This window comes from Perissodus microlepis, chromosome 6 (assembly GCF_051167445.1).
Source record: "Perissodus microlepis isolate ML-2025 ecotype Zambia chromosome 6, ASM5116744v1, whole genome shotgun sequence".
Taxonomy (NCBI): Eukaryota; Metazoa; Chordata; class Actinopteri; order Cichliformes; family Cichlidae; genus Perissodus; species Perissodus microlepis.
Window position 1 is genome coordinate 1,581,069 of NC_140466.1, and position 22,756 is coordinate 1,603,824.

General features: G+C 43.3%; 2 protein-coding genes across 5 annotated transcripts in view; one reads left to right on the top strand and one right to left on the bottom strand.

Annotated features, from left to right (window-relative positions):
* LOC146384777 (SLAM family member 7-like) overlaps window positions 1-8,107 on the top strand; it is a 30,422-nt gene extending 22,315 nt beyond the window's left edge. For 2 of the 4 annotated variants that reach the window (XM_084929851.1, XM_084929850.1), the window contains 2 exons: window positions 4,666-4,727; window positions 5,210-8,107. In XM_084929851.1, coding sequence (XP_084785977.1) covers window positions 4,666-4,727; window positions 5,210-5,323 — 176 coding nt within the window. In that variant the 3' untranslated portion in view covers window positions 5,324-8,107. The remainder of the gene's footprint in view (window positions 1-4,665; window positions 4,728-5,209) is intronic. The other 2 variants (XR_014800357.1, XM_084929852.1) reach the window with 2 other exon arrangements.
* A 3,206-nt stretch (window positions 8,108-11,313) lies between these two features.
* LOC146384778 (uncharacterized) lies at window positions 11,314-16,128 on the bottom strand. The gene has a single exon (XM_084929778.1). It carries the CDS (start codon window positions 15,520-15,522, stop codon window positions 12,448-12,450), a length of 3,075 nt encoding a protein of 1,024 aa, XP_084785904.1. The 5' UTR covers window positions 15,523-16,128; the 3' UTR covers window positions 11,314-12,447.
* Between the last annotated feature and the right edge of the window lie 6,628 nt (window positions 16,129-22,756).

The window sequence follows — 22,756 nt, forward strand, 5'->3', positions numbered from 1 at the left end:
CCTCTTCTGCAGGGCGAGCTCGACGCTGAAGTACCGAAAGTAACGAGTCTGTTGTTTAAAGAGGTAAATGTAGACATACCAAAAAAATCCACTTACATGCAGTAACAGAGTATTTGTACTTTGTTACTTCCTGGCTCTGGTGGTGAAAGTGTTTCAGTCATGACTGCTGTTGGTTCTTCAGTGTTTGTTAATGTTAAACTGTTATTGGTCATCGTAGTTGTTACTTCAAGTCAAGTCCAGGCAGTTTAATCTAAATCACAAATTTTAAAAAGAAGCTTTAAAATGCTTTAAAAATACTCAAGTTCAGTTTCCAGTGATATAAAAACGCAGATTCAACATACAGAAGTCTGAGAAAAGTGTGCTAGATAATCAACGTGAGTTATGACGATTTACAGTTGTTATCTTTCCATCATCAGGATCACTTACCCAAACATCAGCAGTCAGCTGTTACACAAAGCTGGTTGTCACGTCATGAGGTTAACTCAGGGTTTGTCCCGCGAGCTCATGTGAAAGGGGCGGGTCTGGCAGCATCTGACCAATCAGAAACATGGATAAGTGTCCTGGCAGCAGAGCCGCTGAGTTTACAAAGGAAGGTAAACTGTTGTAGCAACCATGTATGAACTTTGGTGATTCAAAACTACGTCAGCCAAAGTTTGGTTTTTCCCTTCAGACACAGGAAACATGAGATGGTTTCTCCAACATTTGTTTTGTGTAGTTATTTATGAGTTCAAATTTGGAACACAAACCTACATCACCGGGCAGAACATGTTCCCTCTAAGCCTGAAGGGAAAAAGAAGGAACACACACATGTAAAGGAAGCACTCAAAACGTGCGGCTATCCTAAATGGGCGTTCTTAAAGTCAGCAAAGAGGCACAGAAAAGAAGACCAGACACCAGCGAGGGAGGATAAGAAGGACAGACGCAACAACATTGTCATCCCCTATGTAGCCGGTGTATCAGAGAAACTCAAGAGTTTTCTCCAAGCACGACATCCCAGTGTACTTCAGACCCAGCAACACGCTCAGACACAAACTGGTTCATCACAAAGACAAAACTCCCAAACACAGACTTAACAATGTGGTGTTTGCTGTACAGTGCAGCGAGGAATGCCCAGACCTCTACAGAGAGACCAAACAGCCACTTCACAAGCGCATGGCACAACACAGAAGAGCCACCTCCACGGGACAAGACTCAGCAGTCCATCTGCATCTAAAGGTCAAAGGTCACTCTTTGAGGATGCCAATGTTCACATTTTGGACAGAGAGGACAGATGGTTTGAAAGAGGAGTGAAAGAAGCATCTATGTCCACTGTGAGCGACCATCTTTGAACAGAGGCGGGGCTTACAACACCAACTGTCTGCCATCTATAATCCAGTTTTGAGATCCTCCCCAGACGCCTTAACGCCCACTCACATCCTGGGCCATCTGACCTCAGGAATTCGCATGATAAGGTGGGGCCAGGTTTCACAATGAGCTCACCTGAAACTCTGGCTGATTGGGACCCACACCCAGTTTCACACCTTGGCTCAGGCGATTAGAGGATCATCAGGGGGTCCTTTGTCCCTCTTTGGGGGGGATACACCCACTAGGTTTAAATCTGAGACTCTCCACCATTTGACCCTAGAACTGAAGAAGCTTCTTGGATGAGAGGTGAAACGTCTTCAAGCAACTTAAAGTCCAGACGCTTTTCTTTGCAAGATCCTTTGACCACGATGACCTGGATGACTGAGAACCTTCAGACATAAAAGGACAATGCAGTTTAAAAATGAGAAGTTTTATATCACAAGTTGTGGATTATCTGTTTGCCCAGCTGGTAACATCCGGTGGACAAAGGTTGTTTCTCCGTCTCTTCTTTATTTTACTTTTTTACTTTTTAGTTCATTTGCTGTTATAATGCTGATACAGATACTGTCTGCAGCTTTATCAGCAAACAGTTAATACCAGCAAACATCAGCCTCATATTTCAGGCTCTACTATTATATTTATAAAGTTTCTCATGTCTGAAACCAGGAAAGAAGCCTTGATCATGAAAACACAGGAGAATCTGATGGATTCATGATGTTGCTGTTTAACAGTCTGAGAATGAGTCAAGAATAAAAATAAAGAGCTCAAACATGAACATTTGATATAAGATCCTGTTTCAGGAGAAAATAAAACAGAGATTTGACACTAGTGGGGAAACTTTAGACCCTCCTACTGTCCACACAAAGCTCCAAGGACTCTTCTGGGAATGGCGACTCTGTTTTCTGGGGACCTGACTGATCATCAGGCAGTGACCTCATACCTGCTGATCTCTTACTGAGGTGATTTACCTCAGATGCTTTGGTAATACTGAACACCAGGTTAACCCTGTCATCACCCGACTGTGATGAAATCCTGCTTCAGACCTTAGTTGGTTTGCAGTTCTTCCTCCATCCTGCTGTTTAATGGTGGTTGCTAAGCAGCACCTTGGTGACAGTAGTATCACATTAACTCCACCAGGTGATTTGATTTGATCTGATTGTGTGATTAATCAGAGTAGATTGCAAATAATCTTTGAGAGCTTTGATGTAGCTCAACTCAGTGGTGGGCACATAAAGAGCAAAGCTGTGGCTCCTCAGAGGTTCAACACTTTCTCTTCTATAAGGTTTGCAGCGCTGCAGGGTCACACTCCACTGATGCCCGAGAGTCAAAGTTCATACCTGAAGCCTGCACAGAGCTGGTGAAGCAAACCGAGAAGAGGAGCAGGAGGGGAAGTAACACTTGATAGCAGACAGGAAGTCTGTAGATGAAGTTAGAAAGACTGTGTGAGATTTTAACCCTCTGCTCGTTATCAGGTGTCAGCTGAGTCAGTAACCTCACATCATGCCGCTTTTAGAAACAGCCTGCACATGCACACTGGGTACAGAAATATAGATACTTATTTTTACCTTTTTAACTCATGAATTTAACACTTTGCTTAAAATGTATGCACGCTGTTGATTAGTGTTAGCATCGGTTCACCGTTGCTGCTGTATTCTAGGTAATTATAAGAGGAAGCTCATTTTAATTAGAAGCAGAGGGAAACTTAGAACTTCTTCTTTTATGAAAGTCATAACTGTCAGGGCTCTGTGTGCGGGCAGGCAGAGATGAGGATCCAAATGCAGGACTCGGAAAACGGAATGCAACTCAAAAACCTCAGCTTTATTGCTGGCAAGAAAACAAAACACGAGGTGAGGACTGAACACTGAGACCAAAAAACACACAGGCATAATCTGATGGTACGACGCGACACCGAGCATGGGAAAACACAGGGTTATATACACAGGGTAGTAACGGGGGAATCGGCAACAGGAGGGAAACACAGCTGGGAGAGATCAGGGCTAACGAGACATGGGGAACAAAGCTGCACACACTAACATAAGACAAAGACTTTCACAATAAAACAGGAAACATGTATCACAACTCAGAGACACGGACTCAACACAGAGAGACAGAAAATGACACATGGAACTGAACTATACATGAAACCACAATTCCTAAAACATGGATAACAGAAACATGAAACTCAAATAATAATCATCACAACCACAACAAGAGAACAAGAAAACAATCCATGATGCAAAATGAAACCAAAACACAATAAACTCAAAATACTGGGTCCGACGGACCCAGAACCGTGACAATAACATCTGCCACATCTGCCAGATGTTACATGGAGGTGAACACAGTTTTTTCTCTACTCCTGTTCTTTGTTTTTGCAACGGCTGTGGGAGTTTTAGAGTTTGCTTCAGGCCTCGACGTGTCTGTGCTCGCTCAGCGTTTGCAAGAGTCAAACGCTCATCTAGAGTCAGCCAAGCACACAGCACAGGCATGTTTGTGAGTCTGAAGGTCATGTAAGGGTTGTGCATCTTTCCTTTGTGCAGCCAAGCACCTGAAGTGTTTCTATGACCACCAGCGTCACCTGCCCGACGGAGGATGTGATGCAAACAGAGTTACTATGGAGACATTTGTTTCCCATGAACATGAATCTCTGTGGATTCGTTCTGGTTTCACTGAGACTCGTTTTATATGAATAACATACACGTGTCCTTGGAACACCTTTCTCTGCTGGTTCAACTTCAGTTTTTATCAAGAAAGTTGTATTTAACAGTTTGTGCTGACTGGTACAAACCTCACAGAGTCTTTCTGTGTTATTGTTTCTATGTGCTTTCATTTTCTAGCATTCAGTTCAAATCTATAGCTCCAGGCAGCAGCAGCTGTCTTCTCATAGAGATTTCTAAACTAAAGACGCCACAGGATTGTAGAGAGAGCTGTGATGGTCAGAAAAGCCAGCAGAGGTGTGTCTGGTGTGGTTTACTTTGTAACAGGATGGACTTCCCCACAGTTTTCCCCATTTTCCAGCAAATTTTTGCTGCCCTGGTTTCCATGTTATAGTAGTAACCTCCAAATCAGCCAGTATTGAGCCTTGTTCTGTCACATTCACAGCTTTGCTTTGGTCCACTGCGATTTTTGTCAGTTTTATTCCTGCTTCCTCTTTTTTCTCCTCTGGATCATAAATCATCAGAAGCATTTTATTGCCTCCATGCGTCCATGACCTGATTATTTTCTGTTCTTTCACTTTTTTGTTTCACTTTTTCTTGTCAGTTTGTGCTTTTAAAGTGTGTTATCAGTTTACATTTAACTTCAGCTTTGTATGTTTTGCAGGCCCTGCAGGCACACAGGAAGAGGTCCAATATAGTGAAATACAAATAAGCAAGAAGAGACAGGTTGGTGATGTTTCACTGAGAAACTCTATCATTAGCAGCTCTGTTCATCCGGCCTGTCTCCGGGGCTGATGTCATCATGTGTCTGTTAGCAAACATGCTGTGTTTGTTCTCACCAGTTCCTGGAAACTGAATGCAAATAGCACCTGCAGCACACAAAGGCTCAGGTGTGCACAGGTCATCTGTGTGTGTGTGTGTGTGTGTGTGTGTGTGTGTGTGTGTGTGTGTGTGTGTTCGGCTGGTGTAGCGTCTGCATTGTTCGCCTGACATGAACATTTTGCAGAAATCCTTCTTTTTTCCAAGGAAAATAAAACAATAACCTGGAAGCTCATTTCCTGCCATTTATTGAGTCGTGCTCAGTAGCCCTGTTTACATCAGCAGGATGGACTCTGATAACAGGAACGCCCTGTTACAGGAACAGCAGTATCTATTTCATCTCTTCCACTTTACTCTGTTATCTGATGCCTCTACTTTCTCCTCTCCAGGGGGAAAATATACCAGAGTCATCAACAACGATCAACCACACCAACCTGACCACAGTATACGATAAGCTGGAGGCCCATCGCATGATCACGGACAACGATGCTGAAAATACCTGAGACCACACGAGAAATTCCCAACCGAGAGTTTCCAGAAAGAAAAAATTCAGGTTATTGTTTTTTTTGACTGAATTAGTTGCTTTCGTTTCATTTATATTATTTCATTTATTTTATGAACTGCATGTGCCTCAGTGTCACCCTGTTAGATTTCTGTTATTGAGTCTCACATTTCAGTTTAATTCACAGCAAAGCTTGTTTTCACTTCCTGCAGCTAATAAAAAGTCTGTGCATGAAGGAATTTGGGAAATGAGTCAATGATTTAAAAACAACTAACACACTCAGCTCAGGTACAGCTGAACTGGTTTCATAGTTAAAGCTGTCGATTGAATGCAGCGAAGCAGCCATGATGTCCAAACGTCGGCTTTGTGTGAAAGAGATCAACCAAGTTCCACTTTTGAGTTACACAGTTTTGTACCACAAGACGTGCAGCGAGTCAGTCTTGTTTTCTCCATCCAGTGTTAAAATGATCTTCCTTGTTCAGCCCAGACTGTGCAGGCTGGTGGTGGAATCTCACCCGGACTGTTGGCTGATACTTTTGGTGATTTATGTTCAGGCTGGTTCCCAAAAACCTTTCATCCTTCATGTTTTCTGTCTTGTTCTTCCACTCTTGGTTTTCTGTGTCTGTGTGTTTTCTTGGACATATCATAACCTCATTTTGTAAATAAACCTGTTCAAACCTTTCCATTGCTCAGCATGTGGGTCCTTTGTGCCTGCAGACTAGTGTTACCTGTTGCTTGTCAGGTGATACTCCCATAAATCTCCCCTCCAACCCGGATGCTCCCATTGGTCCAGAGCCGTCCTCTGGTTCTCCATCAGCAGCAGTGTGGATCAACATCATCTGGAACCTCTGTTACAAAAAAGACTTTTTTGTGTAATGATCATTGTTGGGAAGGTTACTTTTAACATGTATTCCACTACAGATTACAGATTACATGCCCCAAAATGTATTTTGTAACGTATTCTGTTACATTACTCAATGAGAGTAACGTATTCTGAACACTTTGGATTACTTAATATATTATCATGCTTTTTTACAACTACATGAATGTGATTTATTACTGTTACTGAAGGTTACTCTCCACACCAACACCAACCAGATGTTTAAATCTTAATATAAATGAGTAACAGTAGGTGGACATTAGGTAAGGCTGCACTTTTTGCAGTGATCTCGTATAGAAAACTATTCCTCGCGTATATAAAACAGGTCCGCGGCTCCGAACCGTAGTAAAGGGACCTCTGGCTAATACGTCGGGTTCGTGTCGGCTCGTAGCTGAAAACTAGCTTTACTTTGTTGTCTGGGTCAACTTTGCTAGCAGAGACAGAGAGAGGCGTTGAACGGCTGCTGCAACGGAGCTTATTGTTTCAGAGGAAAACAGGAACACAGTGTACAGTCGAGTCTTAACAGCTTACTTAGAGCTGCGCTCGTCAGGCACTCTGTTTGGCTGCAGTGGTTATTATTATATTTACATGCTTCATACATGCGATGCCTGTAACACTCTGCCTATTGCCTTCATATTAAATCATTTTTTGAATAATAATTTTTTTAAATATTCCTTCACGTCATTATGCGGCCGCAAGTAGAGGTGACATGAGCCGTGACGTTTAGACACGGGCATTAGAGCCTCGCGTGTTTTCTTTGGGTTTCCACCGGCGTGGAATTACAGAAAATAGAGAGGGGACAGCCGAACATATGAAACAGGAAAATACCGCCGTGTAATCCATTTATTTCAACAAAGTAACTGTATTCTGAATACCACCTTTTTAAACGGTAACTGTAACGGAATACAGTTACTCATATTTTGTATTTTAAATATGTAACGGCGGTACATGTACTCCATTACTTCCCAACACTGGTAATAACCATATTCAACATTACAAGGACACTCAGCAGCACCGTCTACTCCTTAAACAGGTCCAACCAGGTCAGGTCCAAGCAGCTCTGGAGCCGAGTTCTCAACAGCCAACTCTGCACCTCATATGTACTCGCCAGCTTACTGTAATACTGCTGAATACTGAAATGTCTGATCTTAATCAGAGATCCATCCATCTGTCAATCAGACCCTCTTTGCTGCTGACTCAGTTAAAGCCAGCTTACACCTCACCTCTGGTATCTGTTCGTCTCTCAGCTATAATAACTGCACTCGTGCACAATCCAGGGATTCAGCAGCTTTTGTCCTGCGTCCAGTTTGTTTGAAATCCTGGTGGAAACGGTGGCTTCTGATGTTCATGCTCACCTCTCTGCCAATAACCTTCATGAACAATAACATGTGGTTTCCACCTCCTCCATAGCACAGAAACAGTCTCGTAAATGTCCACACCCAGTTCATTCTCTGAACTCACACCCAAGGATCTGACCTGGGGTCTGTTCTGTTTATTATTTATCTACTTCTCATTGGTCAAATCTTCCCCTTAATATCAGTTCAGCATCATTATTATTATCGTTATTAAGTGTGCCTATGCAAAGGCACACTTAATTAATATTTGGTGGTTTTATACGTTTTAAGCTTTGGTTTCTGTCCTGTTCTGGAGCTAAACGTGACCACTGATGTTCAACAACATTTATTCGTTTATAAAGTCCTAATCCATAACACACCTGTCCCTGTGTGATGTCACTTTTACTTTAGTAGTGTGTGACAGCTAATTTTTTTTCTTCTGCCCACATATTCTGTGATATTCTGCAAACATGTAATTAACATGTAACTAATGGCACATTAATCTGTAATTTTTAACAATGAATTTATTTATATTTGCATGCCAATAAAGACTGAACTTATTAGACTGTTATGGTGAAGTTGGTGTTACTGATAACGCTGCTACAGACACTGAGCGCTGCTGGAAACTAAAAGAACATTTTTGTGGTGGACTCTTAACCTCAGAGGTCAGTAAAACAGGAAGTGAGCTTGTTTGGAAGACACCAAATGACTTGTAAATTAGGTTTGAGGATTTTGACGCTGGTTAGGTAGCAGTGCACATGGTTCTGGTCAGCGACCCTTAACGCCCCTCTGGTCGCCCTCTACATCACGCTGGAGGGGGGACAGCGACTTTCCCCTTAAAGTCTTCAAACAGCTGATATCCACGGGAAGAATCACTGGGTGAAGCGTGAGTTGCTGTGGGTGTAATCTGATCACGAGTGACACACTAATGAGGATTGCACAGAAACCTGCGCCAGAAACAACAACTCTGAATTATTTATCAACAGCTGAGCACAGACAGGGAGAGGCCGAGTTTATTCTGTAAGGCTGCAGATATCAGGCTGTAAATGCTGCTCTGCAGACTTTACCTGTCCTGCCAGATCATGTTTCACCTGGAAAACTGAGAACAGGAAGTGTGGAGTTTGTTTTCAGCTACTTTATTAAATCCAAACTCCTCTCAGCCACCATCAGTGTTACAGGTCATGAGCTGATGGCAGGAGGCACAGTCGATGGGATATGATCACCGACGAGGACAGGATGTGATGCACAGGCTCTCCCGGTTCATGGGGAATGTTTTGAACAATTTTCTTTGTTCTAATGTTTTTCACCATTTCAGCACACAGTAGCTGTAACTGTTCATGTGTTACTATTTATGACTCTAATAGCTGATCTGTCTCAGTGACATATGTTTGTTTTTTTTGGAATCACGTTTAAAAAAGTGTAAAACTGAGTCTGAGTGAAAACATGAAGGTCAGAGAACATTTCCTCCAGATTAATGTCACAGTTTGCAAATCCATCCGACAAACAAAGATATGAGAGGCAGCGACGTTTCTGCAGGTTAAACACTGTGAAATGTGTGTTTACAGGGGGCACACGTGACTGCGCTACAAATATACAGCAAGGCAATCAGAGAAGATGGAGACAAGTAACCACCAAAATAACAGTTATAATAGAACTGAAAGGAAAACAGGAAGGTGAGAATGTAAACAGTAAACAAACTAATAATCAGCCTTTGAATATTTAATAAGAAACAGGAGAGAAACACTTTCTGCGACAGCTTCATAGAGAGAGAACATGGAAACACAGCGAGGCGGCCAGAATAAGCACCAGACCTCCACCTCCTCCGGCTCTTTCTTTGTCTCTTGCAGGGTTATTAACTTTCAAGAATGTACCACACCCTACACAATTCCCTCTGCAACCCACCCACAGACCCTCATTATCGTGTGGAGGGGGCTTCACAGACCTGCACACTCACATTCAAACTGTTATAAATCACATCTGTTTGTCACGCAGCTGAAAAGAAACTCTGACTTCACAAACACTTGTAATGCTTTTATTTAACCGAACCTCTGCGCAGAGGGAGATCCTGCAATTGTAACCAGCAGATCTGAGGGGCAGCCCCTCCCTCAGTCCTACACATATATACATTCAGCCTCACCCTTCGGGGGAGGGCCCGCCTGAGCTTTAAAACATGCTATAAAACCGTGGGGATTCCCTTATATGGCAACAACAGCAACTCATGGCCAGAGTGGTGTGTGTGTGTGTGTGTGTGTGTGTGTGTGTGTGTGTGTGTGTGTGTGTGTGTGTGTGTGTGTGTTACATAAGCATGTGCAGTGTGGATGCTGGGCACATGATCAGTAATGAAAAAAAACATTCATGTAACCAACATCTTACTGAAACATTGTATCCTCATGACTTACATCTACTTCTACTCTATTCTGTGCACACCTGTCCAGCTGTGGCTTCCTCTTTCCTTTTATGACAGGCAGACCCCCCCCCCCCCGACAATAAATTCCTCTCTTACACACACCCAGGCATACAGCTAAACCAACCTAAAACACAAACACACACCCAAATGCTTTCCTTTCCTCTGGTCTACAGCTGCACCCTATCATCTAAACAAACGTGAGCACATTTTATTCTAGTCATTGTTTTCTTGTACTCGGATTCAAACCGACAGCCTTTTGAATCAGCTTCCTGTGCATCTCTTACTAAAATGTGCTCACATAAAATCTGTTAAACAGTCTTTTCTTTGCTTTTATTCATTGTTTTGGTGTAAAACTTGTCACCAGTGAGACGCTTCTGCCCCCTGGTGGTGCTGTGTGGTCATTGCATTGATGTGCTCTCTCTTTACATTTACTTCATAATAAACTGTTGTTATGATTTAGTGAATTTAATGTTAAAAATGTATTTAAAAAATAAAACATCACAGAGCTTCATTGACTGAGATCACTAAGACGAGTGGGCATGTTCATTAAAAACAGAAGCCAGATGTTAATAACTCACTGTCTGTGGGGTCTTACTTGGTTGAGGCGCTTTGTTATGTCCCATCTGCCTCCTTCCTGTCAGCCTCTTTGTTCCTTCCACATGTGCCCTTTAGACACGACACACCTGGTCTCGTCAACACTTCCATTATTCACTGGCTTTGGTTCCCACTCGTCCTCAGATCTCTGTGCCAGTCTTGTTGTCCTCAGTGAGTTCATCCTTTGACTCACGTTCTGTTTTGTCTCCAGCCCTGCCAGCCTACTGAAACGCTCCTGCTCTCTCTCTTCCTGCACCCTGAGGTCATAATAATGAGTTCTCAATGCGCTAACAAAGGTTTATTGTGTGGTGTCTCCTTTAATGTCAGTCTGCGTATTTTCAGCTATCAGTATTTAGGTGCTGCGTCACAGATGGAGCTGAGTAGGATCAGTGTGGGGCTGAGTGAAATGATTTCCCACAGTTATCTTAAAAACTGAGTTTTCTAGGCCTGTTTCTCTGGAATGGGCGGGGACTAAAATGACAAAAACATCAACATACAGAAAAATATCAGCTCAGGATTTCACAAAAGTACAATAAAATCACAAGTTTCTTTCTCACAGACTGAGTGCAGTACAAAACTTCACCGACTTCAAAGCTGCTTCCAGGTTCATTTTTAGAGATGAGCACAGGGACGAGCTAATCATTTTCTTACTAGGCAGCAGTACAAACCCCTGCATCATCATCATCATCATCATCCCAACAAAGTGATCCCGGCTGTGTTCTCTGTATATTCAAACTCTGTGATCTTATGGAGCTCCTGTAACTGCTGAAACGTTTCTCTTTCCTGTGATCTAACAGATCCTCCTGTACTGCACATCATCACATCAGAGCGAGCTCTGCCCAGTCTCACATGCTGTGGCCTGTCTCACAGGTTCTTAGTAATCCAGTGGGCTGATTATGTAGCGCCTCCCTCAGTAGAAGCTGTGAAATGTTGTTTGTCATTAGTTGTTCTTATGGATTAAACAGTGTTTGTTCATCTCCAAGCTTCATTCACTCAAAGGTGGCTTTTAGTTTGAATTCAGGTCTCAATGTCTCGTTGTGTAAACTTGTAGAACATCTGACTAGTATTTCATTAATGCTGGTTTCCTTTACCTGTTCAAAGTAGCACACTGCGCACGCACACAGTGAGAACATGTCTAACGCTGGACACCAGCAGCTGACCTACCCACAATACATGCAAGACAACTAAATTGGTCCACAGAATAGATGTAAACTGACTAAACTACGACACAAATCAGACAAAAACAGATGCAACATGATCACAAACAGACACATGTTGGCTACATGTTGATGCAAAATGACTGCAATCACACGTGCAACACTTTCTACATATTTGACAACAGAAGAAAAACACAAACAAAGTTGGAATGTATTTTCATTTAGATTTCTTTTTTTATTTCATGCCGAATTAGATATTTTAAAAATCAAGCGCCAAATCACAAAGTCTCCTCCCTGTTTGTACTGTAAGGTCAAAACCCTACAGTACTACAGAGAACCCCAACAATCAAATGATTCCCCTCTGAGCAAGCACGAGGCGACTGTGGGGAAGAAAAACTCCCTTTAACAGGAAGAAACTTCCAACGGAACCGGGCTCAGAAGGGACGGCCATCCGCTGCGACCGGTTGGGGGGATGGAAATCAAAAAGGAGACGAGATGGCGTGAACTACAGTTGTTAGAATTTGGATTTGAGGGCCGATCTAAAAATCAGGGCTCGCAAAATCGCTAGCCCGACGTCCCGGGGCTAGTGATATCTCCGGTCGGGTGACCAAAATCTATCGCTAGCCCCGGGACGTCGGGTTAGCGATTTTGCGAGCCCTGAAGTGTTATGGTTTAAATTTTGATTTGGTGCTAAAATTCTGCCTCAAGATGTTAAAAGAAGCAGGGCAGTGGGGGAAAGCCAGGATGGTGATTTTAATCATCGTTGGCTTTAATGCACCACCTAAAGGGCTTTCGCAGAGCTTTTCCCACCGCTGAAAAGAACCTGGAAATTTTGGATTTCTTTGGAGGACTGGGGATGACTCCCAGGCTGATTTTTAGATGCCTTATCACAGCCTCATCAAAAGATGAATTACTTTCCATCGCAGCATGTAAGACGCGTTCTGGAGAGCCAAACTCCCTGATGAGGGATTTGGCTATTTTCTTCATGAACTGTTTGTGGTCATTGATGAGACTCGTGGTGGACTCTGTGCTGCTGAGTTCAGGCTTGATCAGGTCTCTCAGACGGTTGATGGCCATGTCTAGTTCTGCTGACAGAGACACGGACTGTTTGGTCTTAGATTTAGATTTTCTAAGAACGCTCGTGAAGAAGAAGAAGGCGAGGTCATCGGACGTTTTCTCAACCTCGGAAGATGGCACTGACACAGAACCATTCTCTGACATTTTAGAGGAAACACCTGCAGAGCATTTTTCTGGATGCTCTGCAGGTGCAATGCCAGATTTTGGCGTTGCAGGTGACTTTTCAGATGCCACAGAGCTCCCAGATTTTGGCGTTTGAGGGGACTTATCAGATGCCAGAGAACATTTCTCTGGAGAAATGCTCCCAGATCTTGGCATTTGAGAGGACTTATCAGATGCCAGAGAGCATTTCTCTGGAGAAATGCTCCCAGATCTTGGCATTTGAGGGGACTTATCAGATGCCAGAGAGCATTTCTCTGGAGAAATGCTCCCAGATCTTGGCATTTGAGGGGACTTATCAGATGCCAGAGAACATTTCTCTGGAGAAATGCTCCCAGATTTTGGCATTGGACTTGAAATTTTTGATGCCAGAGAGCATTTCTCTGGAGAAATGCTCCCAGATCTTGGCATTTGAGGGGACTTATCAGATGCCAGAGAACATTTCTCTGGAGAAATGCTCCCAGATCTTGGCATTTGAGGGGACTTATCAGATGCCAGAGAGCATTTCTCTGGAGAAATGCTCCCAGATCTTGGCATTTGAGGGGACTTATCAGATGCCAGAGAACATTTCTCTGGAGAAATGCTCCCAGATTTTGGCGTTTGAGGGGACTTATCAGATGCCAGAGAGCATTTCTCTGGAGAAATGCTCCCAGATCTTGGCATTTGAGGGGACTTATCAGATGCCAGAGAACATTTCTCTGGAGAAATGCTCCCAGATTTTGGCGTTTGAGGGGACTTATCAGATGCCAGAGAACATTTCTCTGGAGAAATGCTCCCAGGTTCTGACGTTGGAGGTGATGGTACAGATTCCTCACCACTGCTCGCTGAATCTGTGCTTGTTTCCTGCTTTGGGGTCTGTATTCTTTTAATAAAGTTTTGGATGTCATTCACAGCCCCAGACACCTTGTCCATTTGAATCACTTGATCTTCGTTGTCCAGCCAGAGTAAGAGCTTCTGTAGAAACCTTTCTACTGCGTCTTCTACGAGGACATAGAGGACTTCAGCAGAATAGGGATGCTTTGAGCCTTGTGTTTGTCGTGGAGTCCTGGAGATGACGGTATCTGAGAGGGATCTACCCATTAGAGGTTCGGGGATTTCATACATTCGATCCGTCATCAGTAGATCAAACACTTTTGCCGTTAACTCCACAGCAAAGTCTCTGGTTGCCCCACTATTTCTAAAGTTTTCCAAGGTTTTTTCAATGGAGACCTCTTCTTTCTTAGTGAGTTTGTCAAACAACCGATTGACGTGGGATCTAATGGCGCCAAAGTCGATTGGAGAAAAACGAATGTACCGTAGAAGCATATTGTGGGAAGGGGCTTGGTTTGCGCTCTGGGGACGAGGACTATGAGGCTCTGACCCTGAGAGGCTGACAGCTATGCTTTCATCGGAGGGCACCGTGTCACTCTTGGGCTGCTTGCAAACGTTTTTTAGACAAATAAAATATTTGCTGTTTGTCTTTATTTCTTGTCTCAGCTTGTTTTTCATATTTTCAAATTGTTTTTTCGCAAACACGGAAAAGCGATGTTTGCGTGCTTTGAGCCCGGAGTGAGAGGTGGACGGCACACATTTGGAAAAGAAGTCTCTCACCTTGTCGGTAATGAATTCTGCATTAAAGGCAGCTTTGAGTAAGCTACAGCCGTCACAGAGCTCTTCACTGCTTGAACCCACGTTTCCAAGTATCTCATTTACAATGTCAGCTGCAACCTGTTCTACTGGGGTTGCAGCTCGGATACTGTGGCTCTCTGCAGTGGGTTTTATTTCGCCTTGTTCTGTTACAGCTGATTGGTCTGGGAGCTCAATTTCTTTCTCCTCATCATCTGAACCTTTATCTCCTTCTGTCATCTCTCCATCTGAGCTCCTTGATGACAGAATCACAGAAATCTCTGTGATTGCTGATTGCACTGACACATTTGAATCCGTGCTTTCTGAACCGGAATCAGACCCCCTTGACACGCACCGGCAGCGCAGCATACGTGCGTGCCTTTTAAGGCACGAGGCAGTGTGGCAAACCATGCGGCGCAGCTTTTTAATATTACTAAATTTGCCGCTAACATAAACGGCGGGGTCTTGTGGCAAATCAGGGCTTTCTGCGATCAGGGCAACTGTTGAGCTGACCTTTTCGGAGATCTCTTCCTCAACCATCCGTGTCAGCTCGTCAGCGCTCTCATGTCGCTGTTCCGGGACGTTAAGAGCGCTGGCGATGGCGGCTGAGATCGAGTCTCCGAGGGACGGGCTTATTTTCCCCGCACCTAAAGGCTCCGGATCTTCCTTCGTCATTTGATCCTGAATAACAGGAAGGTTTGTTTCAAGGATTCTGACAGAGGCGACCTGAATGATTTCAGAAATCATATCCGCGAGCACCGCTTGGACGCCCGAGTCGCACGTGCCATTTTCTATCAAGCTCCACTGAACTTCAGAGAGCCTTTCAAAGCACCGGTTGATTGGTGGCATCATCTGCTCTGGTGTGACCACGAATGAAGTTTCGTCTTTGCTGGGCGATGCCATTGTTGTGTCGCAACTGTGATTTTCTAGATTTAAGTGAATAGTGTGCGAGTTTTCTTGCTTTAGAGAACGCCGACTGTTGAACATTTGCAAACAGATGAGCTGTGTGATGTTTCTGTTTGAGAGCCGCTATTTATAGGTTTCACTGCCTGTGACGTGGCTGACAGATCAAAGCAAAAGCCAGTGACGTCACGGAGAACGCACGCGGAGACGCGGCGATAGAAGCCCCTGGCGCGCGCTCACAGCTGCGCAGCAGCAGATTTGAATGACGCCTCGGGTGTACCGTTTGTGACCCTCCATATCCCAGGATTCATTGCGAGTCAACGGTTGAAGAAAAATGGCGGACGGTCGAAGTGAAGCGGTCCAGAAATAAAGTCTTCAAAGTAAGCGCAGTACGGTGCACATTTTAGGACATCGTCAGGTCTCAGAACACGAGCTATCAGACAGAGAGAAAATCTTCCTGCAGGTGGCGCTGTTGTCATGTCCCACCAATGACTGTAGTGACAGCTGCAGTCACGGAGAAACTTGCGTATCTCTGTTCGGGAATAGCAGATAGAGCGTAGGCTCTGAGAGGAGGGCCAGCGTTTACGCTTCGAAAACACGACCGAGTGTTTTAACGTGACAGCCTGAGGTGTTCTTCAGTAAACTGGACTACCCGACAGAAGGACCCGAGGCCCCGCTGCACTGTTCCGGTAAGTTAAATGTGTTTGTAAGCTACTCCGTAACTACCGTCCTTAGCTCGGTCCTGAGACCTAGCTAGCTAAGATGTCAGGGTTCGTTTAGCTAATCTGTGCAGGTGAATGCATTTACTAAAGAAATCAAGAGAAACGCCCCGGGCTGCTCAGTCACTAATTACTGTTACTGTACTTTTATTACAAGTATTATACTGCAAGTTTACAGATATTTGATCAACTTCTGCTGCTTTTGTTGCTGACTGCTGTGGTTGATTTCCTTCTGCAAGTGTCCAGAGTCAGAAGAGCCTGAGAAGGTGAGAGGAGACGGAGGCTCTCCACCCCTGATGAGACACCAGGACAGATCCAGGACGGTGTGTGAGGAGGAGGAAGAGGAGCCAGCAGCAGCTGAGAGATGCAGAGGAGAGCAGACGGCTCTCTGTAGTTGAGGGACTGGTAAAAACATTGAAAACACTTTTCTATTTGCTTCCTGTAGCTGCAGAAGTATCTCCAACACAAACTGTAACAGCTGCATACAGGGAACCACTCACTGCTGTTTGTCCTGCAGGATCTGACAGGGAACCAAGGAAAAATAAGGGAACCACAGACAATAATGCTTTGATTTATCCAGAATATGTTGAGTTCAGATATTGTTTTCATCACAGTGGGATTGTACTGGTTTCAGTGGGAAAAGTATGCATTTAAATAAAAAGTTGTCCCTTCACAAAGTGTCAGTATTTTATAAAGATGTCATGTTTCTGTATCATCTCTCTGCTGTTAGAGCCTCCAAACATCAGCCTGTTTAATGCTCTCATATCTTCAACATAAGTAAATTATACTGCACAGTTTTCTCATCAATAAAAGAATATTTACTGCATCTGTTTGTCTTTCATTGTATCTGAGACGTAAGAGGATCAAATCTTTTTACTTTATTTTTGGGATATTGTCCTTAAATATATCTAAAGCTTTCACACAGTGGGGGTTGTATATTAATATTTGTCTGTCAGACAAATATGTCAGACCAGAGAATGGTTCTGTGTCAGTGCCATCTTCCGAGGTTGAGAAAACGTCCGATGACCTCGCCTTCTTCCTCTTCACGAGCGTTCTTAGAAAATCTAAATCTAAGACCAAACAGTCCGTGTCTCTGTCAGCAGAACTAGACATGGCCATCAACCGTCTGAGAGACCTGATCAAGCCTGAACTCAGCAGCACAGAGTCCACCACGAGTCTCATCAATGACCACAAACAGTTCATGAAGAAAATAGCCAAATCCCTCATCAGGGAGTTTGGCTCTCCAGAACGCGTCTTACATGCTGCGATGGAAAGTAATTCATCTTTTGATGAGGCTGTGATAAGGCATCTAAAAATCAGCCTGGGAGTCATCCCCAGTCCTCCAAAGAAATCCAAAATTTCCAGGTTCTTTTCAGCGGTGGGAAAAGCTCTGCGAAAGCCCTTTAGGTGGTGCATTAAAGCCAACGATGATTAAAATCACCATCCTGGCTTTCCCCCACTGCCCTGCTTCTTTTAACATCTTGAGGCAGAATTTTAGCACCAAATCAAAATTTAAACCATAACACTTCAGGGCTCGCAAAATCGCTAACCCGACGTCCCGGGGCTAGCGATAGATTTTGGTCACCCGACCGGAGATATCACTAGCCCCGGGACGTCGGGCTAGCGATTTTGCGAGCCCTGATTTTTAGATCGGCCCTCAAATCCAAATTCTAACAACTGTAGTTCACGCCATCTCGTCTCCTTTTTGATTTCCATCCCCCCAACCGGTCGCAGCGGATGGCCGTCCCTTCTGAGCCCGGTTCCGTTGGAAGTTTCTTCCTGTTAAAGGGAGTTTTTCTTCCCCACAGTCGCCTCGTGCTTGCTCAGAGGGGAATCATTTGATTGTTGGGGTTCTCTGTAGTACTGTAGGGTTTTGACCTTACAGTACAAATAGGGAGGAGACTTTGTGATTTGGCGCTTGATTTTTAAAATATCTAATTCGGCATGAAATAAAAAAAGAAATCTAAATGAAAATACATTCCAACTTTGTTTGTGTTTTTCTTCTGTTGTCAAATATGTAGAAAGTGTTGCACGTGTGATTGCAGTCATTTTGCATCAACATGTAGCCAACATGTGTCTGTTTGTGATCATGTTGCATCTGTTTTTGTCTGATTTGTGTCGTAGTTTAGTCAGTTTACATCTATTCTGTGGACCAATTTAGTTGTCTTGCATGTATTGTGGGTAGGTCAGCTGCTGGTGTCCAGCGTTAGACATGTTCTCACTGTGTGCGTGCGCAGTGTGCTACTTTGAACAGGTAAAGGAAACCAGCATTAATGAAATACTAGTCAGATGTTCTACAAGTTTACACAACGAGACATTGAGACCTGAATTCAAACTAAAAGCCACCTTTGAGTGAATGAAGCTTGGAGATGAACAAACACTGTTTAATCCATAAGAACAACTAATGACAAACAACATTTCACAGCTTCTACTGAGGGAGGCGCTACATAATCAGCCCACTGGATTACTAAGAACCTGTGAGACAGGCCACAGCATGTGAGACTGGGCAGAGCTCGCTCTGATGTGATGATGTGCAGTACAGGAGGATCTGTTAGATCACAGGAAAGAGAAACGAGAGAGCTGAGATGTTTGTGTGTAGATGGAGAAGCCTTCATGAACAGCTCACTTAACAGAGGTCTCAAACCTAAATGAGCTGTAGGCCACTCTTTGGGGAAACACTTTAGTCCAAAATCATCATTAAAACAAAAATACACTACTTGTTGTAATTTCTCATTGTACAAACAAAAAAAGAATCTAATCTAAAGGCATTTTTCTTCTTTGACAACCGAATTTGTGCACATCTGAAATTATAAGTAAACATGTTTTTAGAGAGATCATTTAATATCTTTTTAGTGTGTGTGTGTGTGTGTGTGTGCGCGTGCGTTTGGGGTTGTCCTTTTGCGTTTTTTGTCTTTTACGTCACTTGGTTTAATCCAGTGACTCTAACGTTTTCTACGTGCCCCTGACGTCATCAAAGCCTGAGGTAAACGTGAAGCAGCACGATGGCTCGATCAGCTCGGCTGGAAAGCCGCCGTGCTGTCCGGTGCAGAGGCGCTGACAAGGTGCAGCAAGTAACCGTGTCCGGTCGCTCATACAGATACACAACAGTTATAGTAAGACTCTGACCACAGCAGCGTGTCGGTGTTTGCAGGTGACATCAAACAACGATCATAAACTGAGAAATAAAAGTATATGAATGATATAAATGTTTTGCCATTTTTAGTGATACTCGTGAATTTTGAAAATGCTTAGTGGAGAAAAGGAGAGAGAGAAACATTAAACATAAATAAGTAAAATCAATTAATTATATACAAAGAGCAGTTTACGGCAGGATTGTTTGACCACTAGGGGGCGATAACAGACTACAGAAAGAGGTTGAACCTAATGCAGGTTCTTTCATTGACTGTACTGTTTGAATTCATTTTTAAAGGAAATAATCAGAGTTAGTGCCTCTGAACTTACACTTATGTGTATAAAACCTGGCCATAATAAAAATCAGCTCAATTATATATACTTTATCAGACTTCTTTTTTAGATGTGTACAGTTTTCTGTAAGGCCAAACAGAACATCCTTCCAAAATAAGAGAAAATCTTCAGCAGTTTGTTTTGAAATCAGATCACAAATCTGACAGCACGATTCAATTCAATTCAATTTTATTTATACAGCGCCAAATCACAACAACAGTCGCCTCAAGGTGCTTTATATTGTACAGTAGAGCGCACAATAATACATACAGAGTAAAACCCAACAATCATAAGACCACCTATGAGCAAGCACTTTGGTGACAGTGGGAAGGAAAAATGCATCATGGGAATCCCCCGGCAGCCTAAACCTATTGCAGCATAACTAAGGGAGGATTCAGGGTCACCTGGTCCAGCCCTAACTATATGCTTTAGCAAACAGGAAAGTTTGAAGCCTAATCTTGAAAGTAGAGATAGTTTCTGTCTCCTGAATCCAAACTGGAAGCTGGTTCCACAGAAGAGGGGCCTGAAAACTGAAGGCTCTGCCTCCCATTTTAAATACTCTAGGAACAACAAGTAGGCCTGCAGTGTGAGAGCGAAGTGCTCTAATAGGGTGATATGGTACTACAAGGTCATTAAGATAAGATGGGCCTGATTATTTAAGACCTTGTATGTGAGAAGCAGGATTTTGAATTCTGGATTTAACAGGAAGCCAAAACAGGAGAAATCTGCTCTCTCCTTCTAGTCCCTGTCAGGACTCTTGCTGCAGCATTTTGGATTAACTGAAGGCTTTTCAGGGAGTTTTTAGGACTTCCTGATAATAATGAATTACAGTCGTCCAGCCTGGAAGTAATAAATGCATGAACTAGTTTTTCAGCGTCACTCTGAGACAGGATATTTCTAACTTTAGAGATGTTGCACAAATGGAAGAAAGCAGTCTTACATATTTGTTTAATATGTGCGTTGAAGGACATGTCCTGGTCAAAAATGACTCCAAGGTTCCTCACAGCGTTACTGGAGGCCAAGGTAATGCCATCCAGAGTATGAATCTGCTTAGATACCATATTTCTAAGATTTTCAGGGCCGAGTACAATAACCTCAGTTTGATCTGAATGAAGAAGCAGAAAGTTAGTGGCCATCCAGGTCTTTACGTCTTTAAGACATTCCTGCAGTTTAACTCATTGGTGTGTGTTATCTGGCTTCATGGACAGATAGAGCTGGGTGTCATCTGCATAGCAGTGTAAATGTATGCTATGTCTTCTGATGCTGCTGCCTAAGGGAAGCATGTATAATGTAAACAGAATTGGTCCTAGCACTGAACCCTGTGGAACTCCATAATTAACCTCAGTGTGTGAAGAGGACTCTCCATTTACATGCACAAACTGGAGTCTATTAGATAGATATGATACAAACCACTGCAGTGCAGTACCTGTAATACCTACAGCATGTTCTAATCGCTCTAATAGGATATTATGGTCGACAGTATCGAACGCTGCACTGAGGTCTAGCAGGACAAGCACAGAGATGAGTCCACTGTCAGAGGCCATAAGAAGATCATTTGTAACCTTCACTAAAGCTGTTTCTGTGCTGTGATGAGCTCTGAAACCTGACTGAAACTCTTCAAATAAACCATTCCTCTGCAGATGATCTGTTAGCTGTTTGACAACTACTCTTTCAAGGATTTTTGATATGAAAGGAAGGTTGGAGATTGGCCTATAATTAGCTAAGACTGCTGGGTCTAGAGATGCTTTTTGAGCCTTAGTTTTCACAGGAGCTACAGTATCCAGAGTTGTACGTAGTGAGGAGGTAAAATTAGTCTCGGTCGTTGTGTCTTTGGGCAAGACACTTCACCTACTGGTGTTGGCCAGAGGGGCCGATGGCGCGATATGGCAGCCTCGCTTCTGTCAGTCTGCCCCAGGGCAGCTGTGGCTACAACTGTAGCTGCCTCCACCAGTGTGTGAATGTGAGAGTGAATGAATAGTGGAATTGTAAAGCGCTTTGAGGGCCCCGAAAAGCGCTATATAAATGCAATCCATTATTATTATTTCTCCACACAAAGTTACAGAGCATCTTGTCGATGTTGTTTGAAGGATTTTTCTCTACATGGAGCGACGCTTTGGCGATCAGAACTCTTCCTCCTCTTCCTCAGAGATCTCTCAGGAGACACTGTTTAGTCTGCGTTGGGTTTTCTGAATGATAGCTTCCAGATTTAAGGATGTTGTAGCCATACGTTCACACCTGTTAATATTCAGATCTAAGATCCAGGGAACAATTTTACTGAATCCAGAGCGGCAGAAATTTGGTTTTCGTTCTTCAGAAAAAAAGAGCGATGATTAGATTTCTGTCCAGCAGAGAAATACCTCGAGGTTTACTCGACCTAATATGGTCTGCTAAAATTTGGGCGACCAGTAAAAAGAGGTACAGATATACGGAGCACCAGGAGTGACAAAATGAATTAATGAATTGTGTCAATAATTAATTAAAATTTGAAATAAATATATAAATAAATGAATGGTCATTTAATTACTTCTCAAAATATGTTTCATTAATTAATTAATTAAACATTTAATCAGTTATTTAATGGTGTATTATATTACTTCATTTAGTCACTCCTGGCCCTCCGTATATCTGTGTCAAACAGCTAACGCACTTTTATCCATGTTTGTGCGACCTGCCTTAAAGTTCTGCTCATTTCCGGCTCTCTGCTTCATTCTTGGACTTTACTGGAGTTACTGGTTTCAAAGCATCTCCATTTGTGTCGGCCATTCTCCGACACGATCGACAGAATCTAAATGTTCAACACTCGTGCTCTACGAGTCCTCGCACCTGGAGGCTGTGGGCAGTGAACTCACCTGTGTTAGTGTGTGCGCTGGCCTCTGGTGTTGTGGTGTCACCTTGTTGCTGGGGTCAGAGCTGTTTATTGAACTCACTGTTCTCTGCGCTTCCAGCCTCGGGAGTCGAACCTGTGGAGAGAAATCTGTGGACTTCCCAGCCCACGCCTCATTCCCAAGACCCAATGTGAATATTTAAATATTTAGTCTCAAACATGACTAAAAAAAACCTACAGACAGTCTGTAATCTGATTACATTTCATGCTGAAATTTTGAGCTCTAGTTTTTAAATTATGTCAAACAATA

Coding starts and splice junctions, on each gene's coding strand:
- LOC146384778 (XM_084929778.1), bottom strand. CDS start 15,522: ATGTTCAACAGTCGGCGTTCTCTAAAGCAAGAAAACTCGCACACTATT.